The sequence below is a fragment of the Osmia bicornis genome, unplaced genomic scaffold, assembly GCF_907164935.1.
Source record: "Osmia bicornis bicornis unplaced genomic scaffold, iOsmBic2.1, whole genome shotgun sequence".
NCBI classification, from domain to species: Eukaryota; Metazoa; Arthropoda; class Insecta; order Hymenoptera; family Megachilidae; genus Osmia; species Osmia bicornis.
This window is the reverse complement of record NW_025791146.1, coordinates 900,274-925,063: the sequence shown is the minus strand read 5'-3', so window position 1 is coordinate 925,063 and position 24,790 is coordinate 900,274. Positions and strand designations below refer to the sequence as shown.

Here is a 24,790-nt window from a genome sequence, read left to right as displayed (position 1 = left end):
TAAGCGATAATAGAATATTCCAGAAATTTGACGGCGTAGAAACACCGAAAAGCCGTTAGACAGAGATGGAACACCAGGAGAGAGAAAGAATATGACCTAGAGGAATTTAGCTAGCACGCGTCTTCGACCAATAGCGACGCGCGCGACGCTGTCGTCACGCGCTATGATTCGTTGGAATGTCCGCACGCAGGACATCATCCTCGCGACGGGCCCTTCCGGCCAGGATCGCGATCAATTCCGATCACTCTTCGTCGAACAATCGAGTAAGTCGTGACGGGAGCCCGTGCGTCTAGAGATAGAGTTGTAATTTGTACTTTTACGTGATTTAGCTGCGCGGCAAGTCCTATCCGTAGGCAGAGTGTCGCGAGGGTGAAATTCGGAAATACGTTACAAAGATTCAGTGACGCGCACGTAAAGCCATTTTCATACTATTAAACCTCTATCTTTTCTCTTTCTTTTAATCCGTTTGATCGCGTATTTTTCCGTATTAAATTCAATCGCGTTTATAATTATAGTTTTCAAAAATCGTAATCGTCTTGTGATTGTCTTAGTTAAATTCTTATTCGCAATAAAGGGCAATCGGGCGCGCGACAAGTGTTAGTGCGACAGGTTCCTCATCTCTCTGTCTTGGTGTTCCAGATTCAACAGCGATTATTCAGCGATTTCATAGCAAACTATTTTTGTCATATACTATATTCTAAAGTTTCACGGTAAGCCTGCTTATTACTAATTTGTCGAACACGGCATTATTATCGACTTTTCAACAAGGCAAAACGGGCGATCTATCAAGCCTTCGGGTTATGAGAGTCTCTCCATTTTAGATCGTCTCGATTCTTACGTTCAGGTACCGAATTACCAATTACACGCTATATTAATAATCCGAATTTTGAATTATCGCGACTGTGTGTGTGTGTGACGATTGTTCGACTACGTTATCTTATCAGGAGCGACCTGTAAAACCTTTCGGGGTTGTGAGAGTGTTCGCGTCGCGCGATTGCATACTTGCTCGAGCGGTTGTTTTTAAATTTGGCGCTGTGCGAGGGTCTGCGGTTGGACGATGTCACGCAACCCTGCGCAGGCGCGGGTGGCGTGTCGGTGGTGGTGGCGGGGTATGGCCCGGGATCGGGCCCGCGCATTGAACCGTGATCGGTCAATTTGTGCGGGTGTTTTCCCAGAGGTTTTCTGAGTTTTCCCAAATCTTTTAAAGAGTGAATTGTGTTTTGGATCTTGGACTGGTGGTGTTCGTTGACGTGCGCTGTGGCTGTCGGGCGTGGGTCCTCTTGTTGAAGCAACTAGGTGCTGTCATTTTATCTGCACGGCCGGGCGATCTTGTGGGTGGTTCAGACGGCTAACTGTGCGCACAGTTCTGCGATCGGTTGATTCTGCCCACCTGGCTAGCCGTGCAGTTAGTGGTGCGTTTTTTACGGCCACTTTGTCCTCTTTGCCGGGACGTTACCTGTGATCAGGGTTTGTAGTTTTTTTGGTAAGGACCACGACGATTTGTTGCGACGTCGGCGAGACACCATCCGATACGATTGGTAAGAGAGCTCTCGATTGTGCGAAGTTATAGTACGGCTTGAATGATTATGCAAGTGCATGCTAGTTTTAATTTCTAGTTTTATTTCACGTTTTAGATTATTAGATTTTGTTGTATCCTTTTATGTATATATTCTTTTAGTATAATTTGTTTGCTGGGACCAGGCTTTTCCCCACTTTTGACTGGGGTTTTTTACAGCCGGTACCCGTAGAGTAGAGTCAGTTAGGGTTTTGAATTATTAAAGTTATTTTTTGTTTTAATTATATATCAGTTGTTTTATTTATTTACCGGTGACGCCAATTCCACCTCATGTCCTTCCTCATTTTATTGTAACTCCGAATAGTCGGAACATAAGTTTTGGTGCTCCGGGTGAGGAATGAGGTGATTGTGCAGAACCGAAGTTAGCTGATTTGCCAGTTTTGAGATCAAATACAGTAAATAAAACTAGAGATTGACTTTTTAGGCTGACTGTTAAGAGACAGCGTTATCCCGTTGCATGGGCGATTCTTTGTTCGCGCGTTCTTTCCTGTAGGGGCGAGTAACGTAAACATAGACTTTTGGTCGCGTCGCCACGAGTTCAAGTGGGCCCTCGGCGTCACGTTTCTTCGAACTTTGCGGTCCGTTTCGACTGCAGAGACGTGGGAAATTTTTATTTTTTGTTTGAGAATAACGTCAGGACTATAGTGATTTATTGTTTGTTTTATTATAGTAGAGCGATACAAATATATTGTTATATTTTCTTTATTCTTGTTTGGTAATTGGTTTATTGAATTTAATTTTGTTATTAGCTTATTTTATTAGTTTTGATTCGCGGTTTAGATTAATTAAGTAATTTCGAGATTTTTGATTAATATGGCGCCTACCGCTTTGAAAAGGCTCATTACGGTGCAGTACACGCGATTAGCAGAAATCGAGTTGTCGAGCTCTCGATTAAGAGACAAAGATCGCAGCACTTTTAATCGAAATATTATAGCTTCGCGAATCGAGTCCCTACAGGAAATCTGGAAGGATGTGCGTAGCGCGCATGCTGATATTTCAATTCGTGATGAGGCGGAGGGCGACGCGTATCTTACGGATAATGTGATTGGCCGCTTGCAATCGACATACGAAGATACGCTTGATTTTTTGTTGACTGTACAAGCGGAATTGGAGGCTGCAGAGCAGCCTACCTTGCCGACCGGGCCACCGAACGCTAGCTCTTCTTTAACACTCGAGCACCGCGCGGCTAAACTTCCCAAATTAGATTTGCCTACGTTTTCCGGTCAATACGAGGACTGGGAAAATTTCTGTGATTTGTTTACTAGCTTAGTACACAATGCACCCGGCTTGGCTGATGCAAGCAGGTTGCAATATTTAAAAACTTGTTTAAAGGGGGCGGCTGCGGATCTCGTTAAAGATGTGACGACTACGAACGCGAATTATTCGGCGACGTGGCAAGCTTTGAAAGCGCGTTTTCACAATCCGCGTTTGATTGTATACAAACATTTAAGGGCACTTTTGGATATGCCATATTTGAAGAAAGAATCCGCAACAGAGTTGCGTTCATTTGCTGACGAAGCTCAGCGTATAGTACGGGCGTTAACAAATTTGCAAATGCCAGTAGGGCATTGGGATATTTGGTTTGTTTATATCCTAGCGGCTCGTCTGGACTCCGATTCTCAAAAAGCGTGGGAGACGGAATTAAGTGTTAGGGATCGTCGTATGGTTTTAGATAGCGTCGCGGAATTGGGGGACGTAAACCCTTTAGATCGATTTCCGAAATTCGCGGATTTATCCGAGTTTTTAGAAAAACGCGTTCAGGCGCTCAGTATGGTCGCTTCAAATAGTATTAAACCGGAAAAAGGGCCTTCAGCTATACCTAAGACTGTACTGGGATCGCGACGGGTATTCCATGCTGTTTCGTCTCAACCTTCAGTTGATGGGAAACCGAAGTGTCCCTTGTGTACTGGCGCGCACTGGTTAGCCAAGTGCTATAAATTCCAGGCCAAGAGACCTTTCGACCGCCGTAGAGAGGTACGCCGGTTACAACTCTGTTACAATTGTTTTGGCCGTCATAGGGTGTCCGACTGTCGTTCGTCTTTTCGTTGCACGCAATGCAAGGAAAGGCACCATAGTATGATTCATTTGGTACAGGCCAGCGGTTCTCAGTCAAAGGAAAAAGATTCGGTTGAGTCACAGGGTTCAAACGACGGGAAACCCTCTACGTCCTCGGGTGTTAATGTGCACACTGCACGTGTTCTTTCGCGTAGGTATACGGTGCTGTTAGCAACTGCTCAGTTAACGTTGGAAGGGCCACACGGGGCGCGGACCCGTGTGCGGGCTTTGCTAGATCAGGGATCTCAAGGTTCGTTTATATCCGAATCAGTTGCTAACCTTCTAGGTTTACGAAAGCGTCGCGTTGATGTTCCGTTAATGGGTCTCGGTGCGAAGTCTGCCGGCACTGCCTGTCTGGCTACGAGTTTTAAAATATGTTCGTTAGTTGACCCGTTGTTTCAACTCGAAACGGAAGCGTTGATCCTGTCGAAACTCACGTCGCAGCTTCCGGCTCGACACATCATGGAGTTGGATCTCGGGTCGTTCGCGGGGTTGTCTTTGGCGGACCCACAATTTTATATTCCGGGATCGGTCGACGTTATTTTTGGTGCAGACATTTATGGACAATTGTTGCGTTCGGGACTGCGTAGTTTTCCTCCCTCGTCCCTGATTGCGCAGGAGACGGTCCTTGGTTGGATTGTCTCCGGCCCTGTACGTTCGGACGGTTCACGGCGGGCGGTCCACCATTAGCCGCGCCACTTCACATGTTGCATTGTACCGCGGAGCATGACCTAGACGAGTCGCTACAGCGGTTTTGGAACCTCGAAGATTTACCAGCGGCCACGTCGCTGAAACCATTAGACGAAGCGTGCGAAAGATTGTTTCGAGAGTCACACGGTCGTAATGCAGACGGTCGGTTTATTGTACGTCTTCCGTTAAAATCTGAGCCGCCAGCGGTTGGTCCGGAAACCAGACGTATGGCTATCGGCTCTCTTGCGCATATGTATCGCCGGTTTGATCGCGATTCTAGACTTGCATCGGCATACCGCGAATTTATGTCCGTTTATGAAAGTTTAGGACATATGGAGCGTGTTCCCGCGTCGGAGCTTGTTAATTCGCGTGCATGGTACCTTCCACATCATGCGGTCGTGCAATCGACGCCGTCAAAGTGGAAGATTAGAGTAGTTTTTGATGCGTCGCGAAAGACTCGCGAAGGTCAATGTTTAAATGATTTCCTTTTGCCGGGACCTGCTCTTCAGCGTGATCTCTCGTTGATCTTATTAAATTGGCGACGGTATCGTTTTGTGTTTACGGCGGACGTTGTTAAAATGTTTAGGCAAATTTGCGTCGCGCGCGTTGATCAAGATTTGCAAAGGATAGTATGGGCTCCTAGCTCGTCGGAGACGCCGGTGGAATACCGGTTGACAACCGTGACTTATGGGACGGCGTGTGCTCCCTATCTCGCGATTCGTACGCTTCTACAATTAGCGGAGGATGAAAAATCGCGCTTCCCTCTCGGTGCCCAGTGTTTAATATACAATACGTATGTGGACGATACGTTTTCGGGCGCGGACGAGCTCGCCGTCGCGGTGCGCACCCGACGGGAGCTCATTGACCTTTTAAAATCGGCGGGCGTTGAGTTAGATAAATGGGCCGCGAATCATGCTGATTTGCTGCCGGGCAATACACAGCAATCTGGGACGGAAGACTCAAAATCAATAGGTATCGATGAGTCTGTCAAAACTTTAGGGGTTCAGTGGAATCCAAATCGGGATGAATTTCGTTTCACTACGTTAGATTTTAAAGGCTTAACCGGAGCAGTGACCAAGCGATCTGTTCTCTCCAATATTGCGCGCTTGTTTGATCCGCTGGGGTGGTTGGCTCCGATTACGATAACCGCCAAGATTTTGATGCAGGATCTTTGGATTCTAAAGATTGGATGGGACTCTGTTCTACCACTAGATGTGCAGGATAGATGGCGTGATTATTGTAGCTCTCTTTCAATTTTGCCTGCCTTGCCAATTAGTCGATGGTTGGGAGCCTCTTGCGACTCGGGTTTGCAGATTCATGGGTTCTCAGACGCCTCATCCCGTGCTTATGCTGCAGCAATTTATATTAGAATTCATGAGGGAAATGGTCGGTTTCGAGTTTCTCTGCTATCCGCGAAAAGTAAAGTTGCTCCTGTGAAAACAGTGAGCATTCCTAATTTAGAGTTGTGTGGGGCCGTATTACTTGTCAAGCTTCTTTGCCATGTTCGTAAACTAGATTTTTTACAGAATTTGCCTGTTTTTACTTGGTCTGACAGTCAAATTGTTTTGACTTGGCTTCGCAAACACCCATGCCATTGGAAAACTTTTGTGGCGAACCGTGTATCGTTCATCCAGACCGAGTTGCCGAGTGCTATATGGGCGCATGTGCCCACGAATGAGAATCCCGCAGATTTGGCTTCACGTGGTAGTAAGCCTGCAGACTTGATACATGCAAACCTGTGGTGGCATGGGCCTGATTGGCTTGCGATGCCCGAGGAGCACTGGCCGAAAGCGCCGCTAGCTCCGCAGGTCTTGCATGTTGAAGCGACTCCGAGTGATCCGGAGATTTTGTGTAAATTTTCTACGTTGACTCGGTTAACTCGTGTTGTGGCTTTTTGTTTACGTCCATTGGTTAGTTTGCGAAGGCGCAAGGACAATCTTTCTAAATTACCTGATTTTTTGACCACATCAGAATTGTCTGCAGCACGAATTGCAATAGTTAAGTTGGCACAGGCGCATGCTTTTGATTCAGAAATTAAATTGTTACAGATGGGGAAAAGTTTACCGAAGCGTAACCCTTTGCTTAGTTTAAATCCGTTTGTGGACAAGATGGACGGTGTTCTGCGCGTTGGGGGTCGTCTAGCAAATTCGAGTTTGTCTCACGATCGCAAGCATCCACCTATTTTACCGCGTCGTTCTCCACTTAGTCGTTTGTTTGTTCGGCACGCGCATCGTTCCTGTCTTCATGGTGGACCTACGCTCACGATGAATACGGTTTTACAATATGCATGGATTCTCGGTAGGACCCGTCTGGTCAAAACGGAGATTCGACAATGTGTCACTTGTCAACGCGTCAAGCCACGTTTGGCCTGGCAAATGATGGGCAATCTGCCTGCCACGCGGATTACACCAGCTCGACCGTTTTCTTCCGCCGGTTTAGATTATGCTGGACCTTTCCAGGTTCGCACTGCTAAGGGTCGGGGTTATAAATGTTATAAGGGTTATATTGCACTTTTTGTTTGTTTCACGACACGAGCAATCCACCTTGAAGCAGTGAGCGATCTCACGACTCGGATGTTTCTTGCCGCGTATCGGCGTTTCGCAGGACGTCGAGGGGTCTGCCGGAACCTTTATAGTGATAATGCTACCACGTTCCAAGCCGCGGATAAAGAGTTGCGGGCCATGTTTATAGCGGCTTCGGATTTTTATAAGAGTGTAGCCGCCACTCTCGCGAATGACGGAACGACTTGGACGTTCATCCCTCCGAATTCTCCCCACTACGGAGGTTTATGGGAAGCGGGGGTAAAATCGGTTAAACATCACTTGAAACGGGCGATTGGTGATCGACCTTTAACCTTTGAGGAGTTTTCAACTGTTTTAGTAGAAATTGAGGCGTGCCTCAATTCGCGGCCTCTTTGCCCTTTGAACGCGGATATTGAAGATCTGCAGGCTTTGACACCTGCGCATTTTCTCGGTGTAGCTTCAGGGTTAGTTCCAGACGAATCACCCCCCGACGTGTCAGAGAATCGTCTTGAACGGTTTCAATTGCTTCAATCGATTAGAAACAATTTTTGGAAGAAATGGTCGGAGGAATACCTGCAGCATCTGCAAGAGCGTTCAAAATGGCGAGGACCAACGGAAAATTTCGCGGTCGGTCAACTGGTTCTCGTGCGGGACGACCGGTATCCTCCTTCGAAATGGCCTCTCGGGCGCGTTACTGAAGTCCACCTTGGACCGGATGGTTTAGTGAGAGTAGTCACGGTACGAACGGCTACTTCTTGTTTAAAGCGGCATGTTGCGCGATTATGCCCGTTATGGTTAGAGCGGAGTCCATCCAAGCCTGCGGCGGATAATGCAATAATTTGAGCGCGAGTTAAAGGTTCGTCCGGTGGACGAAGGCGGGCGGAATGTTCGCGTCGCGCGATTGCATACTTGCTCGAGCGGTTGTTTTTAAATTTGGCGCTGTGCGAGGGTCTGCGGTTGGACGATGTCACGCAACCCTGCGCAGGCGCGGGTGGCGTGTCGGTGGTGGTGGCGGGGTATGGCCCGGGATCGGGCCCGCGCATTGAACCGTGATCGGTCAATTTGTGCGGGTGTTTTCCCAGAGTTTTTCTGAGTTTTCCCAAATCTTTTAAAGAGTGAATTGTGTTTTGGATCTTGGACTGGTGGTGTTCGTTGACGTGCGCTGTGGCTGTCGGGCGTGGGTCCTCTTGTTGAAGCAACTAGGTGCTGTCATTTTATCTGCACGGCCGGGCGATCTTGTGGGTGGTTCAGACGGCTAACTGTGCGCACAGTTCTGCGATCGGTTGATTCTGCCCACCTGGCTAGCCGTGCAGTTAGTGGTGCGTTTTTTACGGCCACTTTGTCCTCTTTGCCGGGACGTTACCTGTGATCAGGGTTTGTAGTTTTTTGGTAAGGACCACGACGATTTGTTGCGACGTCGGCGAGACACCATCCGATACGATTGGTAAGAGAGCTCTCGATTGTGCGAAGTTATAGTACGGCTTGAATGATTATGCAAGTGCATGCTAGTTTTAATTTCTAGTTTTATTTCACGTTTTAGATTATTAGATTTTGTTGTATCCTTTTATGTATATATTCTTTTAGTATAATTTGTTTGCTGGGACCAGGCTTTTTCCCCACTTTTGACTGGGGTTTTTTACAGCCGGTACCCGTAGAGTAGAGTCAGTTAGGGTTTTGAATTATTAAAGTTATTTTTTGTTTTAATTATATATCAGTTGTTTTATTTATTTACCGGTGACGCCAATTCCACCTCATGTCCTTCCTCATTTTATTGTAACTCCGAATAGTCGGAACAGAGAGCCTCTCCATTCAGGTCGTTACCTCGCGGATAGATACTGCTAATTTTTCCATCTTCCTATTATATTTGGTCGAGCGATTCGTCTAACACTAACGTATCAACAAAATTCCGTTCGAAATTATATTTGAAAGTCCAACTGTAAATCAAAGGAAAAACATCTTTTCTGATCGAATCACTTTTATAAAATAGATTAAGCATCTTTACCCTTGTAAACCAGTACTGCTTTAAATTGAATTCATTTAATAGTAAATATCAGTATTGCCCGAAATTAACAGCATTAAATTCAATAGTCATTTCCAGTTTGTATTACTTTCAATAGTTTTGAATTACATCTCATTTTTGCACACTAAACAGTATTAACATTTCTTTCAATTACCATCCTCATTTCGTTACATCCAATCTAACGCCAACACAACGTTTCAAGGAGGGACGCGTACGGGATCTAGAACACTGACGAACCCAACGGGAATAAATATCTAATTTTCCGTCTTTTAAAATTGTTCTGATCGTAGAGGACGTTAACGCGTCATACGCGGTCAGAGCTGGTGGCAGCGAGACCTTTCTCATCGCACTAATTAATCAAATCAAGAAAAATTAACAACTGAAATCCTTTTCCTTTTTCTTTCTTTTTTTATCTTTTACGTTGCGCGCTCGCCTCGCGTCGCGCAACGTAACAATAGTTTCATGACATCGTGTCTCTGTATTTCTTTTGCAATTTTTGTACAGCCGTAATTGCGTGGCGTCGTTTGATTCATTCGCACGATACTTCCTCATACGGGATGCATGTTTTGTAGGTCTACCCATCGCTTCAAGCAAACGTGGTTATTTTATTTTTAAAAACAATTATTGGTCGCTCCACGCAGACGCGGTTGGTTTGTTTTAAAAACAATTATTGGTCGCTCCACGCAGACGCGGTAGGTTTGTTTTTTATTGTTATTACAAACAGTTATTTGGTCGCTCCAAGCAGACGCGGTTGGTTTTGGATTTTATAAAAAATATAATAAAATAATAGAAATTAAAACGACTACCTTTGCAGCACTTTTCAAAATATTCAATTAATTATTACAACAGGTATCAATCAATTGAACACCTAACGTTGCCAGGTTTTCGTTTCAACTGACTACGCGATCTGTCTATGGGCTGTAGCTATGTTTGTTTGTATTGTGAGGACGATCGTGTAACGACCCGATAATCAAAAACAATATCTTTTTCATTTTATTTTCTTTATTGTAATTAATTTTTATATTTCATACAGAGTATTTTATTTTATTTTTATTGTTAATATTTAATGTATAAATTTTTGTAATAAACATTTTCATTTTGTCGATAACCAAGTCTATTAAATTCGTCGGCAAAACAGTTATCGATAAGTTATCGACGTCTGACCGCGCACGCGCCAGCGCAACCCCAGTAAGCATACGGTGGGGTGGTATTCTAGAGTGGGGATGCTGGACTACCACGTGATGGGAAAAACCCAGCTACCCCAGGAACTCTATGAGGAAAAAAAGTGCCGACTGAGCAAGATCTGAGTATAAATAGAGGCGTTCCGCACAGTTTCATAGCAGATCTTCTCAGGCCTCGGTCTGAAGCAGACAATACTCTGAACAGTAGAGAAAAGCTTGCGCTGAACTGTTTAGGCAGCGATAGAGCGCGAGTTACAGCTATTTCCTACTCTTCCACTGGTGGCGTGCAGTACCGCAGATCAGTGGACCTCCTATCCGCGGTTCGCAACGTGTTACACAGGTGTTACGCTAAGCCTGCATTTAAGTGTAAAGAGCTAGCGAGGAGCGGAGCTCCTTGAACGGCCTGCGATTAACACAGCTCTGGTATAACCAGAAACCGATTGCGACCCATAGGAAAGGTTAACTGGATTCTAGTAGTCTAGCACAAACCTCTGGAATTTAGTTTCCATAATCATTGTTGAAAACCAAACAGAGTATTGACTGTACAGGAAGACCACGCCGCATTCGCGTTAGCGCTATCGATTATTACAATTATTAATTTCTACTTACATATATTAATTACTAATTACATTTTTTTAATTGTATTCCCAATCTAGGGCAAACTAATTATAATTTCTTATTGTATTCCAATTTCTAGCCGCACTTATTGTGATACTAGCGATTTTTATTTTATATTATATTTCAATTCACTTACCTTTTATTTTTGAATAAACATATTTTCATTCGGTTTCTAGCACATTAGTGTTTGGATTTCACTCCTTAACCGCAAACCACACGAACCTATAATCCCTATAACACAGAATACGAGTCGCCTTCTAAGGGAACCGCTCTCCCTACAAGTCGGTGCAGTGACGTACTCACTCTGGGTCGTTACAATCGCAATAATAGGCAAACTTATAGTAGAATTCCGTTACATTGTGCGATAAGTGGAAAATAAAGCAATGCGATATACGTACAAAACTCACGGCAATGTTAAATGGATCTAATATAACATAAATTTTCAAATACTTGCAATTTAATTAAAATTTGCATTACTTAATATTCAATTACATTTCCACGCGTCTTTTTATGCATGTTGGCACTGATTCGTATATTCATATCGTTATGATTTTATATCTCACGTTCTCTTATTTGCTTCACGAAGCTCATTTTTTGTTTACAGGTTTTGTTTTATGGACATTACATTTTTCAATATTGCCAATAAATTCTTCATTGGGTTCAAATGAAGATTGTTTAATGCCCAGTGTATAATTTTATAATTATTACATTATTCTTCGAACTGATTAATATTCAACTTTTTTACCACAGTCAGATTGTAAAAGTACATCGCGACAGATTACGTTGGATCGAAAAAAAACGTATTTCGACAGGTTGTATACTGAGTGTAATAAAACAGTGTTCGGTTATCGTTTGAAACAGATTACCTCATTTAAAATTCGACCAAATGACTTGAGGTTTTTTGAAAAGTTATACACATTCATTTACTAAGATATGTGCTTTTGTCGTTTTAGAAAATTGTAATTTGTTGAAATCGTGAAAGAAAATAGTAGAAATCAATTTTTTTACGATTTCAACAAATTGTAATTCTTTTAAACGACAAAAGCACGTATCAGAATAAATAAATTTGTACCTTCTCATTAAAAAAAACCTCAAGTTATTTGGTCCAATTTTAAATGAGGTATGTATTCTGTTTTAAACGTTGACTAGACACTTTTTATTATACTTACTGTACTTATACTTTCTACATTTCATGGCTACATTAAGAGGGTATGAATATTTCTATCATTGACTATACGCCGTTTGGTTTTTGCACATTTGTGGCGAATAGAATATTTACGAATATTTAAGTTCAATATAAACTGCTACGCACATACCAACAGGAATGTAAACATAGAGAATAATTTGTGCGATCCTGGAATGTGCCCCACCAACTCTCTCCCTTTGGAAGTCAGAGATTCCTGCTCAGTTTCATACGAACAGTGATTCGAACAAGTGGTAAGTACGAAACGTGCAATATTTCATTTCTGTCTACGTTGTATATAATAATATATATTAATATTTCTTAATGGCTGGTGGTACGGTTTATTTAGTTGGTGTATTATTATAGTCACTTTGAACAAAACTATTTTTATTACCTCAAAGAATAACTTATTATTTTTATTATCATTATTTAACTTTAGATTTTGCACTGTTAACAAATTTTTATTACAATTATTATAATAATTTCTTTTTATTTTATTATCAATAAAACCTTTTATTTCTATTTATTCGGGTGTTAAACAACGAACGAAATTAAATGGGGGAACAAACGAATAATTTGATTAATTTATACGAGTCGACAGCAAACTTGGTATGAAATCGCACATGCATATAATTAGAATTTCTTCTACAACTTGAATTTAAAAAAAAACTATTTGAGTACTGCTACATTTCGAATGTCATTTTTATCACTTTTATCGATGTTTAAATATACGTAGTTGATAATATTTTATATATTTCGCAGTTAAAATAATCAAAAATTTCGATTAATGGTGAAAAATAGTTTCAGGATTCGTATTCAGTGAATATAATAATAAAAGTATACAAGAAGTGCATATTGAATGTTAGTTATCCTGATACACTTTAAAAAGTATAGATGTGTTTCGATATACACGGTCTTGTCGCCGTTCGTGTGACTTTCGTTCTATACAATATAAACACTATGTCACTGTAATCGATAACATTCCACCGCTAGTCATTAATTAATATTAATGTAACTGTTATTACTTATATCTTTTTTTACAAATATTACTAAACAAATATTTTTGTTTCAGAACATAAACGTAACAGATATATTTACAAATAATAAAAGATGGAACACTCTGATAACGATTGTAAGTACTATTTTTATAACTTTAATAATGGCAAAAGAGTTCAAGAAAAATTAGAAGACTCTGGAAAATGCATATATTGCATGATTCAGAAACATGCCTGTAATATATATATATATACATTTCTATTTATTTTTATTTCTCTTTTAGATCAAAAATTGGTGCGAGATGTGCAGCTGTTGCTGCAGCAACAGAATGAACAGCACCAGCGGCAAATGCAGTTGCTGCAGCAACAGCTGCGCGAAGTATGTATTACAGATTACTCTTTACTATACTATGAATTCTTGCCTCGTACAGAGGAATACAATATTGCCCTTATCAGAACATCTTTGTTGTTCAATAAAAGGGCAAATATTTATAATAATAATATTTTAATAAAAAAAAATACATATCTAATAATTTCAATTTTACATTACAGAAAGAGGAGTAGCGGCTGGCAGGTCGCGGCGTCTTAGGGGGTACAGGGGCGGATGGTGAAGGGGGGTAGGGGAATAGGGGGAAGGGGTAGAGGGGGTAGAGATAACATTGTCCATTTCAGTTTTTATTAGAAATGCATATTTATTATTATGTATATAAAATAATAAAAATAAAATTAAAGTCATTTATAAAAAAAAAATGGTATTCGCTGTACTTCCTTTTTATTATTAATTAATCACCTGTATTTGATCCTTACTTAACCATTGAGAACGAAATATCACCTTACGTCATCCTACAAATATTGTTCGTTTCTCCAATTCCACTAAAAAGTGTGAAATAAAATAATTTCTAACAAAAAAAAAAATCCGACTTCAAAATGCACTAAAAAGTATAAAATAATTTCCATTTCATTTATATCTGTATTCCACAGCTATTAATACAATCTACTTAATCATTAAATAGGATACTAAATATATTTCAAAGTTTTCGGAGGCGGCGCAAAATTAAAAATACCCGAACGAACGGTGCTGCCAATAACGATTTGATTGTGGTATGGCAAACTTGGTAATTAATAAGTTGTAAGAGAAAAATTATAGGTCCGGTTGAAAACATTTGTAATTGTGACGATTGTATGAGAAATTGTCAGCACTCCTGATGGACATGCACTATACTGCAGTTCACAAGAGACCATACTTAACTCGCGCCGCTCACTAGGTCTAGAGAGATTTTTAATGACGTGTGTTATTCCCCTCTCCAGCTTGCTTCTTATTATACTTTGCGATCATATAAATGGTGGGCAGAAATATATGACGTACGATAACTGAAAACCAGTTATGATATTGTAAAGTTTGACGATGCAATGAAAATTCTATTATTTTCCGGAAAAAAATAATGTGAACGCAAAGTAAGAAGCAAGCTGTAAAGGGGAATCACACGCACTATTAAAAATCTCCCTAGACCTCAGTAGCTCACTAGCTGCGCGAGTTAAGTGTGGTCACTCGTGAACTGCAGTATAGTTAATTCGTAATGGGTATATTCATTCCCATTGAATATTGTTTACTTGAAATTATCAAATGGGTCATTTGTCACTGGTTGCCGACACCTGAACTAGGATCTTCCTAGTAGAGGAAAAGTTTTTAATTTTGCGCAGCCTCCGAAAACTTTGAAATATATTTAGTATCCTATTTAATGATTAAGTAGATTGTATTAATAGCTGTGGAATACAGATATAAATGAAATGGAAATTATTTTATACTTTTTAGTGCATTTTGAAGTCGGATTTTTTTTTGTTAAAAATTATTTTATATTTATTGATGATATAAGACATGTCTTTTCTTCTAGTAAATTCCTACTCTATGCAGATGACTTAAAACTCTTCCGAACCATCACCTCTATCCTAGATGCTCAGCTACTGCAAGAGGATATTTTTCATTTGGAAGAATGGTGCAAGTTTAATCTAATGGGTTTCAATGTCTTTAAATGCAAAATCGTTAGATTTCGTAGAGGTAATAATCCCTTTATCTTCAATTACAAACTATATAATACGGAACTAACCTGCTCTTCCAACACCAGAGATCTTGGAGTAATTGTAGATAGCTCACTATCCTTTGAGCTTCACATTTCTTCAATCACTAATGTAGCTTCTAGGATGCTGGGGTACCTCAAGCGTACCTGCTATCACTTCAGGAACCCCAGAACCTTGCTTTTGCTTTACTATGCTCTTGTTCTCCCGCATCTTGATTATGCTAGCATTATTTGGTCTCCTCGTCTAGTCAAACACATTAAAGCTTTTGAAAGTATTCAACATAGGTTCCTGCGTTTTCTTTTCTTCAGAACCTCCTCTCCTATGGGTCAGTTTGATCACAATTACAACGCAATTATGACTGAGTTCAGAGTTCTTGCACTTAATGACAGACGCACTATTAACGAAATTATCTTTATGCAAAAGCTTCTTACCAATATCACTGATTGCACACCTCTTCTTGAACTTATACCTTTTCACGTTCTACCTAGAGTCACCAGAACCTCCACTCTTTTTAAGGAAACTTTGTTTTCTTCTAAATACGGCCATCTAAATACTGGTAGAAGATCCTGCGCCACTGTAAATCGCTTCAACTCTACTTGCGATATATTTGTTGATTCGATCGACATAACCAAAAATAAGCTGCGCAATATATTTTATAGTAACACTGCTTCAATTTAGCACTCCCTGCATATCAAATGTACATATTTTTATTTCTTCTGACACTTTATATATCTGATAACCTCACTTTCACTTAAGTAATCACAATAGACTGCCTTTGCTTTCATTCATAAACTCGGCACATCTACACTTAGTATATAGTGTGGTTACGTATATGCTGCCTGTTTACTACCTAGAGTTTACTTCGAGCATGAGTTTATGTTCATGTTACTTTTTTTCGTTTTGTTTTTGTTCTCTTTTGCTTTCTTTCTATCTTCTGCTTATACTTAATTCTTCATTATGTAAATATAACATGTCAACTGACATATTCCAATCTAGTAACTACCTGATATTTTATTTTATTACCAACATGTATAAGAAAGGGCTTCGCCCGTTTATTAATAAATAAATAAATAAATAAATAAATATATGTAGGAATTAAAAAGTACCAATAAGCTGTGGTAGATCTGTAAATTTGATTTATAAAAACATTTAATAAATTGTAAAAAGACAAAAATCTAAAGGTATTATGTCTAACCTGATTATTAATTTGACTAGACAATAACTTTATAATATTTGCTTCCTTCATATGAACTTATTTGACATATGTATATGTTCAAAAGGTTTTTGCTGTCATAACTTCTGATACTTTTTAACTAGAGGTAAAAATTAGCCATTTCTCTAATAGTAACTACTCTATTATCTACTTTATCCAAAAATATCCTTAGTATATCATGTTTAATTTAAAAGATACAAACCAGGTATACTTGAATTATCATTCTGATTTGAGTTTACTTAACGTTAATGATCCACCTTTTAAGAATTCAATTGCTTTATAAGATAAGATTTATATCTATTAAATGTATTTAATGACCGTCACAGTATGTTAAAGCACTTTATACACCAATAAAAAATAGTTGACACAATTAACAAATTCGGTTTTATTGTTAAATAAATTGTTTTATTGATATCCTTTTAACCATTGCAAAAAAATTCTTGCTTTTAATTTCTCTTTTGCTTTATAACTTTTAATTTATTCATCTAAAAAATGCAATATTTGAATGATCTTTACACTTCTAACACCTTTTGATAGCTTATTCTATATAACTAGATTTAGACAAATTTATGCCCTTGAATCGTTCTTTAGAATGTATAAAGTTTGTAGCTACGGTAAATCCGTTTTAAACACATCAATATAAATTTAATGTGGTGCGCTTCGCGCGCCACCGTGCAATCCGCGCCGCCCTACATATTTGTTTTTTAACCCCTAAAAAAAAATAAAAATAAAATTTTTAAAGAATCATTTATTGTTCACTTTTCTAACTCTAGACTAATGAATTACTTCTACTTGACCATCAACCTCAACTTTTATTCTATCACTTGAAAGCAACTCAATTATTTTAACCTCTCTAGAAAAAAATGAAGATAACTTATATTTTTTTGAATTACTATTGTTATCAAAATCCTTTGAAATGATAACAAAGTCTCCAACCTCTAAGTCATATTTATTGTAGATACATGAACTAAAGAATGTCTATCCATTCTCTTTAGGTACATGGGATCAACGGACGTTTCTTGGTTTTTAGTTTCAAGAATATTCTCAACTATGTCTTTAGAATTTATTTTAGATTCTGAATCTGGTAAAAGAGTCGAACAATCTATATCATTATCTCCAGTTAATTGGACTGTATTAAATCCGGGTATATTTAAAAGCAATCTAAAAGGTGTTTTCCTTGTAGCTGTGTGTTTTGCGGGGTTATAATTATATACCGCCTCATCAAAATGACTCAACCAATGTTTTGACGTAGAGTTATGTACATTTTCTACCCCTGTTGGCGAAATTCCCTACGTACACGCAGCGTGACGAAGTTGGCAGCGAAAGTAATTCGTTGGTGCGTCGTTACCGATAGCGGCAGCACCTCACGGGCCCCCTTTGTCCACGCGGTTCCCCTTCCACGCCGGAACCGGCACGATCGACGCCATGATCGATTTCCGTCTTCTTGATCGAACGCTCAGAGTACTCGCACGTGTTTTTCGTACGCTCACGCTCACGCTTAGATCAAGCTACAGTCTCCGTTGTTAATATAACAAGCTTTGACCACGCATTGTCCACGCCTTTACTTGTGTAAAGTTTATATCGACCACGCGTTATTTGTGTACGTTTGACCGCGCTTCGTCCACGCATCATTTATTGTAAACTTGTTCGTGACCACGCGGTGTGATCGTTTCACGTTGTTTGTTAAACGTTGATAAGTGTTTGACTATTTTGACGCGCAATAAACGCTTTGTGTTTGCTGCAAGTGTGCCTCATTCATTTCTGTCCTCGCTGCCCACGTGAACTCGCAAACAACCCCAAACACCCTCTTCTGTAAAGAGCGTATACGAGTCTGGTTAAAGCGCTTGACCTGGCCTTGTAATTGCGGGTGACGAGGTCTAGAATGCTTAAATTGAAAATTGAACTGAATTTGTAATTCATTCATTTCATTGTTGCAGAATTCTTTTCCGTTGTCATTTTTGTAACGACCCAGATTGAGTACGTCACTGCACCGACTTGTAGGGAGAGCGGTTCCCTTAGAAAGCGACTCGTATTCTGTATTTCAGGGATTATGGGTTCGTGTGGTGTGCGGTTAAGGAGTGAAATCCAAACACTAATGTGCTAGAAACTAATGGAAATTGTTTATTCAAGAATAAAAGGTAAGTCAATATTAAATTATAAAACAAAATCGCTAGTATCACAATAAGTACGGCTAGAAATAAGAATACAATAAGAAATTATAATTAGTTCGCACTAAATTGGGAATACAATAAGAAATATGTAATTAGTAGTTAATGATTAGTAATTAGTAATAAATTGTAATAGTTATCGATAGTAATTAATTGCGCTGACGCGAATGTGGCTTAGTCTTCTTGTACAGCCAATACTCTGTTTAAATTTCAATACTGATTATGGAAACTAAATTCCAGAGGTTTGTGCAAAACTATCGGAGTCGAGTTAACCTTTCCTATAGGTCGCAATCGGTTTCTGGTTATACCAGAGCTGTGTTTAGACGCCGGCCGTTCAAGGAGCTCCGCTCCTCGCTAGCTCTTTACACTTGAAATGTTGGCTTAGCGTAACACCTGTGTAACACGTTGCGTACCGTGGATAGGAGGTCCACCTGACCCGTAGTACTGCACGCCACCAGTGGAAGAGTAGGAATTAGCTATAACTCGCGCTCTATCGTTGCTTAAACAGTTCAGCGCAAGCTCTTCTCTACTGTTCAGAGTATTGTCTGCTTCAGACCGAGGTCTGAGAAGATCTGCGATGAAACTGTGCGGAACGCCTCTATTTATACTCAGATCTTGCTGAGTCGGCACTTTTTTTCCGCATAGAGTTCTTGGGGTAGCTGGGTTTTCCCCATCACGTGGTGGTCCAGCATCCCCACTCTAGAATTCCACCCCACTATGTGTTCACTGGGGTTGCGCTGGCGCGCGCGCGGTCAGACGTCGATAATTTATCGGTAAACTGTTTTACCGTCTGACTTATCGACTAAACTTTTATCGATGAATTTAACAGACTCGGTTATCGACGAAAAATGAAAATATTTATTACAAAAATTGTATACATTAAATATTAACAATAAAATAAAATAAAATACTCTGTATGAAATATAAAAATTAGTTATAATAAAGAGATGAAAAATAAAAAGACATTGCGTTCGATTATTGGGTCGTTACACTTTGCAAAATCATAGGGGGGTCCAGTATGTTTCATAAACAAAGACCTAAGGTTCGAAGACATTTCTTTACCCGATTATGAGTTCATCGGGTAAGCCCAAGCATATTTAGAATATACATCGATTATAGATAAAATCCACGCATAACCCGAATTGTCGTTTTTATAACAAGACATGTCGATCAATTCGATCATAAGTCTCTCTAGAGGCCTTTTGGCCGTTATATGAACCTGCGTCTCCTTTGTTTTTAGAGGTTGTGACTGTGCACAAGTTAGGCACTCAGAAACTACTTTTCTTATGAGTGACCTTGGAAACTTAAAATATACCTCATGGCAAGCAGACTCGAATCTATTAAAACCATAATGGTTGCTTTTGTGGAAGAGTTTACATTCTACTTCCATCGCAACATTTTGTTCCACATGAAAGACTCGCTTATGCAAACCTTCGGGGTCTTTAAAATAGAGTAAGCCTTCTATTATAATAAAGTTTTCCCCCTTTTTCTTAAGTCTTTTTTTAATATGTTTTTCTAAGTTTATTTCTTCCTGTCTCTCCAGTAAACCTAAGTCATCTTATTCTTTCTTATTCTGTACTGCAGAAACCATTTGGGGCTAAAATAGAAAAAATTATATAAATTTTTTCTTTATAATTACAATGTAGTAGAAAAATTTTTGCTATTTAATTTTCGTTATCACTTAGCAGAGTGGTAGCTTTTGTGATCCTTAAATTGAAACCTTAGGTTTGAATCCCTTAGGGGTTATTTTTCATAAAAAAAAAATATAAAAATACAACTAGTCCCTAGACGGCAGAGCAAGGTGGCGCGTTTTGCACGGTGGGGCGCTTTGCACGCCACATTTTTTGTACACCGATGTGTTATATGCTATTTAATTTCTCTTAGCGGACTAGACAAATTCAGACCTTGATCAAATATAGTACCTTAACATTTGTTAATAGAGTATATGTTAAACTAACCTTGTCATGTTTTGATTTTTATTGAATAGCTGTTTACGAGTTTACTTTAGTGGAAACGTACTTAATATAGATATCAATAAATAAAACAAAGATGTAAGGAAGGAGACAATTGGGAACGTAAACAACAAAACTAAAATTTATATAATTTAAAAAGTATTTATCATTTTAGGATAATACAATATATCAAGCCAATAATGGCAATATATTTTTAGACATTTTAGACAAATGATATTTGACATATTATCCAAGGTACATGTTCAAAATACGCATGCATAAAAAATTTTCATGAAACAAAAAATAAAAAAAAGTTAAATGTTTTTGTAGAAGCAGCAATAGAACGTATTCAGCTTCATACATATCCATCACATAAAACAAAATGTTTCACAAACCTTATAGGCTTATGCTCTTGAGACTTATTACAAATTGAACTATGTAAAATAATCCTACATCATGAGAGAAATGTGATTTTGAGGTTCGAAGTTAATAAACATCATGTAATATAAACTCTCCTGTATCGGTAAATCCTATCATTTTATCGTACGTATAGTATAAATAGACTCACTATTTACGATTTCTTCACTCGATTTTTCGCAGCATTTAAGAGGTCCCATATATAAAGTTTTATGCATGCGTATTTTGAACATGCACCTTAATCCAATCAACCAACATATCTATTTATAGAACCCGCAGTATATTTTATTGTTTTGTTATCGATTAATAATATTAGATCGACAATGTTATTTTTAATCATTTTAAATATCTTTAATTCGGCCAATGCTGAATATTTGTTTAAATGTCATCTACAATAAATAGCGTCAGATGGGGAAAGTATGGGTGGGGGAAAGCGCAGCGATTGTAACGGGGGGCACGGGTGTCGCCACGTTACAACATGTAATAACAACTTCATTATTACTACATCTACATGAGATATAATGTAACATGCATTTAATAAGAATATGCATATTGGCATATCTACATCAGATATGTAATATACATTTAATAACAATGTCATTATTACTATATCTACATGAGATATGTAATATGCATTTAATAACAATATGATTATGACTATATCTATATGTGATATAATGTAATATACATATAATAAGAATATCATTATTGGCATATCAACATTAGATATGTAATATACATTTAATAACAATGTCATTATTACTATATCTACATCAGATATGCAATACACATTTAATGACAATGTCATTATTACTACATCTACATGAGATATAATGTACTATACATTTAATAACAATATAAATGTTACTATATCTACATGAGATACATAGTACACATTTAATAGGAATACCATTATTGTCATATCTACATCAGATATGTAGTACACATTTAATAACAATCTCATCATTACTATATCTAAATGAGATATAGTGTAATATACATTTAATAAGAGTATAATTGTTATTATTTCTATATCAAATATGTAATATAGATTTAATAACCATGTCATTATTACTACATCTACATGAGACGTACTGTAGTATATACAGAGTCTACTATTTATCTCGCAACCCATGCGCGCGCAAATTGAAAATGGCAACAGCGCAAAAATTCTAGAGATGTAAAAATCCCTACAGTTAAGTTGGTAATCGACTGAGCTCTGGTCCGAGATTCGATTCGGGATACGAGTACAATATCAATCTTAGGGCCGTATTCAGAGTCGCTACTTATGTGAGGACTTAAGACGTTCTTTACAAAGATCGTCTTATTCGAATAAGCAATGCTTAAGTCGCTATGTATTCAGAGTCGGAGAATAAGACCGACTTAGTTAAGAAAACGATGGATAAGCTTTGCTTAGTAAAGTCTATGGTTAAGCAATGCTTATTTGACGTTCGGCTATTTCCGTCGATTTTCTACTGTAACAGCCAATGAAAATGATTCTTGAAAATGTAGCATTATTTCTTACTTAGTGACGCGGTTTTTGAATTGAATTCAAATAATTGAGCGAGCGATAGACAGAGCCGAATTTATTAATAAAAAAAGCCAAATTTATTAAGAACAATTGTATAATTAATGTTATCACGTACGTTATAAAGATCTCTTATATTTAAAGTTTTATTCTGAAATATGAACACAAAATAACACAAAATTAAACTAACCACTGAAATTATTTAAAAATAAAATTGAAATGTAATTATTTATATTGATTATGAATCCTAAACTAATCTACAGCGAATTCAGCGATCGCGGTGTAGCGGCGACAAACGCGTTGCCATTCTTTTTATATTTCATTCGATATGTTAGCGACGGCATATTTTGGAGCCTTGTCCAAAGCAATTAGCCAGGCGCTATTGTGCTTTCGTACCATTTATGATAGGGATCAGTGTTGATGGCCAAGTATCAGCTACCAGGTATCAAAAGACTGTTAATACCAATGTAGAATGTGTAGAAAAGGCAAGCGGCCCGACACTGTATTGCTAAAAATGTGGACTTTTTCGGAGTGGGGAAGGCATTGCCTTTTGGTAAGAAGACTGTGATGAACCCCACGGCACTTACCCTGCAACCGTTAATACCAAAGGAACAGTGTAAACCATGGCTACTCTGAAGAAGCACTTTACTAAAGTAGAAAAAATGCATTTGTGGCGATAGTGAAAAAGTTCTCGCACATTGTAGAAAACAAAAAAGTGATAGTTGCACCTTGAGAAAAAAAGAAGAAGCGTGGCAGGAAGTCACACAACAGTACAATATATCGGATGTGATTTCATGCAAGGTTTGTAGAATAAACGATATTATTACGTGAAACTATTATCGCTATTTGTAATTTGAAACGCACTGTGTGCGCTCGTATTCTGGGACACGCTGTAATATAAATTTTATTTTTCAGAGGAATACTGCACAGCTTAAAAAGATGTGGAGTAATATGAAGGCTGCGCAACGAACCGCGATCATGAGGGAAAGGCAATCCCGAATGGCAACAGGGGGAGGACCGGCAGAACCGGCAGCCGAAATCAACCCAGAAATAGCGGAGATTGTACAAAATGCGCAAGTATTTTATCCTCCAATTACACAGAGGAAGAGTTGGCGAACAGACGCGAAGCTATATTTCATGGGGTATATATTTTGGACGATGTTGAAGTGGATGATAATCCAATTTGTATAAATACCAGTCAGGAAAGTACAAACATTACACCGGAAGCTAATGATGAGGGCCGATGAAGAAGATAACTGTAATCGGTCTGTTACGTCGCGTTCAAACACGATCGAATAAAATTTAAATAAAATTAAACCGGCCCGCGGAACTAAGGAAGGTTGTTCAAATAACTTTTATTGATTTGGAACAAGTGATGAACTTGAGTTTATTATCAGGGCTGCTGGTGGGCCTGACGGGCTCCCAGAGAATCGCAGCAGTATGCTTGGCGACTCGGCTCTGACTGCCTAGACGACTACGTAGTGAGGTTTAACCGGGGTATATGTATTCAGTTTGATCCAGTTTGAATCCAACGACTTTAGATCGACTGAGCAAAAACAGTAAACGAAGGCTCTGTTTACGAGCCGCCAAGGATACTGCTTCTTCAAGACAGAGCGTTGAACATAATATTGATTGTTACAAATGTGTTGTATTGAACACGGTCCCTAGAATTGAAAAATTTAGAAATTGATCAACTCGTGGACAGCGCGCTGCAACGAAAAAAACCGCAGAAAGCAGCCACTTCCACCGCTCCAAAGATGGATTATGATGAGAGGAGATTAAAATTCGAGCGAATAAGGCGGACAATGAAAAGCGAAGAAGAATTGGCCGACTTGAAACTGCGGCACGAGGAACGGAAAAATCAATTGGAAATAGAATTTTTAAAAACCAAATATGATTTCGAGATCCGTGCCGTAGCCACAGCAGCAGAGAAAGCTGAATTTGAATTAAAAGAACTGAAAGGTAATAAACATTAGGAATAATCTTTTTAATAATTTATTTATATTGTTACGTCGCGAGCGTGATACGACACGCGACGTACAAAATAGAAGAGAAAAGGAAATTTATTATGATTGATACGCGGATGAGAACGGTATTATCGCTGCCACCAGTTTCAATCGCGCTCGACGATGTTAGGTCGGTAACGATTGGAACAATTTAAAAGAATCGTTTAATTAATAGTAAGATTCTGAACTTATTTATTGAGTCCGTCAATCCTCTGGTCCCAAGAGTGTTTGAATGCAAATTATTAGGAGTTGAATATAGGTAAGATGTGTATAATTCTGAGAAAAATAGTTACAACAAAATGGTTTAATTAACAAAATGTGCGAGCTGTATGGAATATATGTATAAAAAAATTGTGTTAGAAAATAATACAGTTAAAAGGGATATTAAATCAAAACGAATTTGAACGTAATAAACTTCTGATAGAACTTGACAAGAAAACCGTATTGGTTTTAGAGATCATGATTCGAACTTCGGTGTTTATTTTAATTTTATTTATTAACGATCGGAGAAGAAGACGGTCCCAGTGGGGTGCTTCCAGGACTAACAGTCTCGTGGGCCGTCTTTGCGCGCGTGTAAACGGAAAATTTTA

The 24,790-nt window shown here is 38.8% G+C and overlaps 1 protein-coding gene across 1 annotated transcript; it reads left to right on the top strand.

The window, feature by feature from the left end:
- The first annotated feature begins 2,389 nt into the window (after positions 1 to 2,389).
- Positions 2,390 to 4,321, top strand: LOC123988842. Its single transcript, XM_046289600.1, has one exon. It carries the CDS (start codon positions 2,390 to 2,392, stop codon positions 4,319 to 4,321), a length of 1,932 nt encoding a protein of 643 aa, XP_046145556.1.
- The last annotated feature ends 20,469 nt before the right edge of the window (positions 4,322 to 24,790 follow it).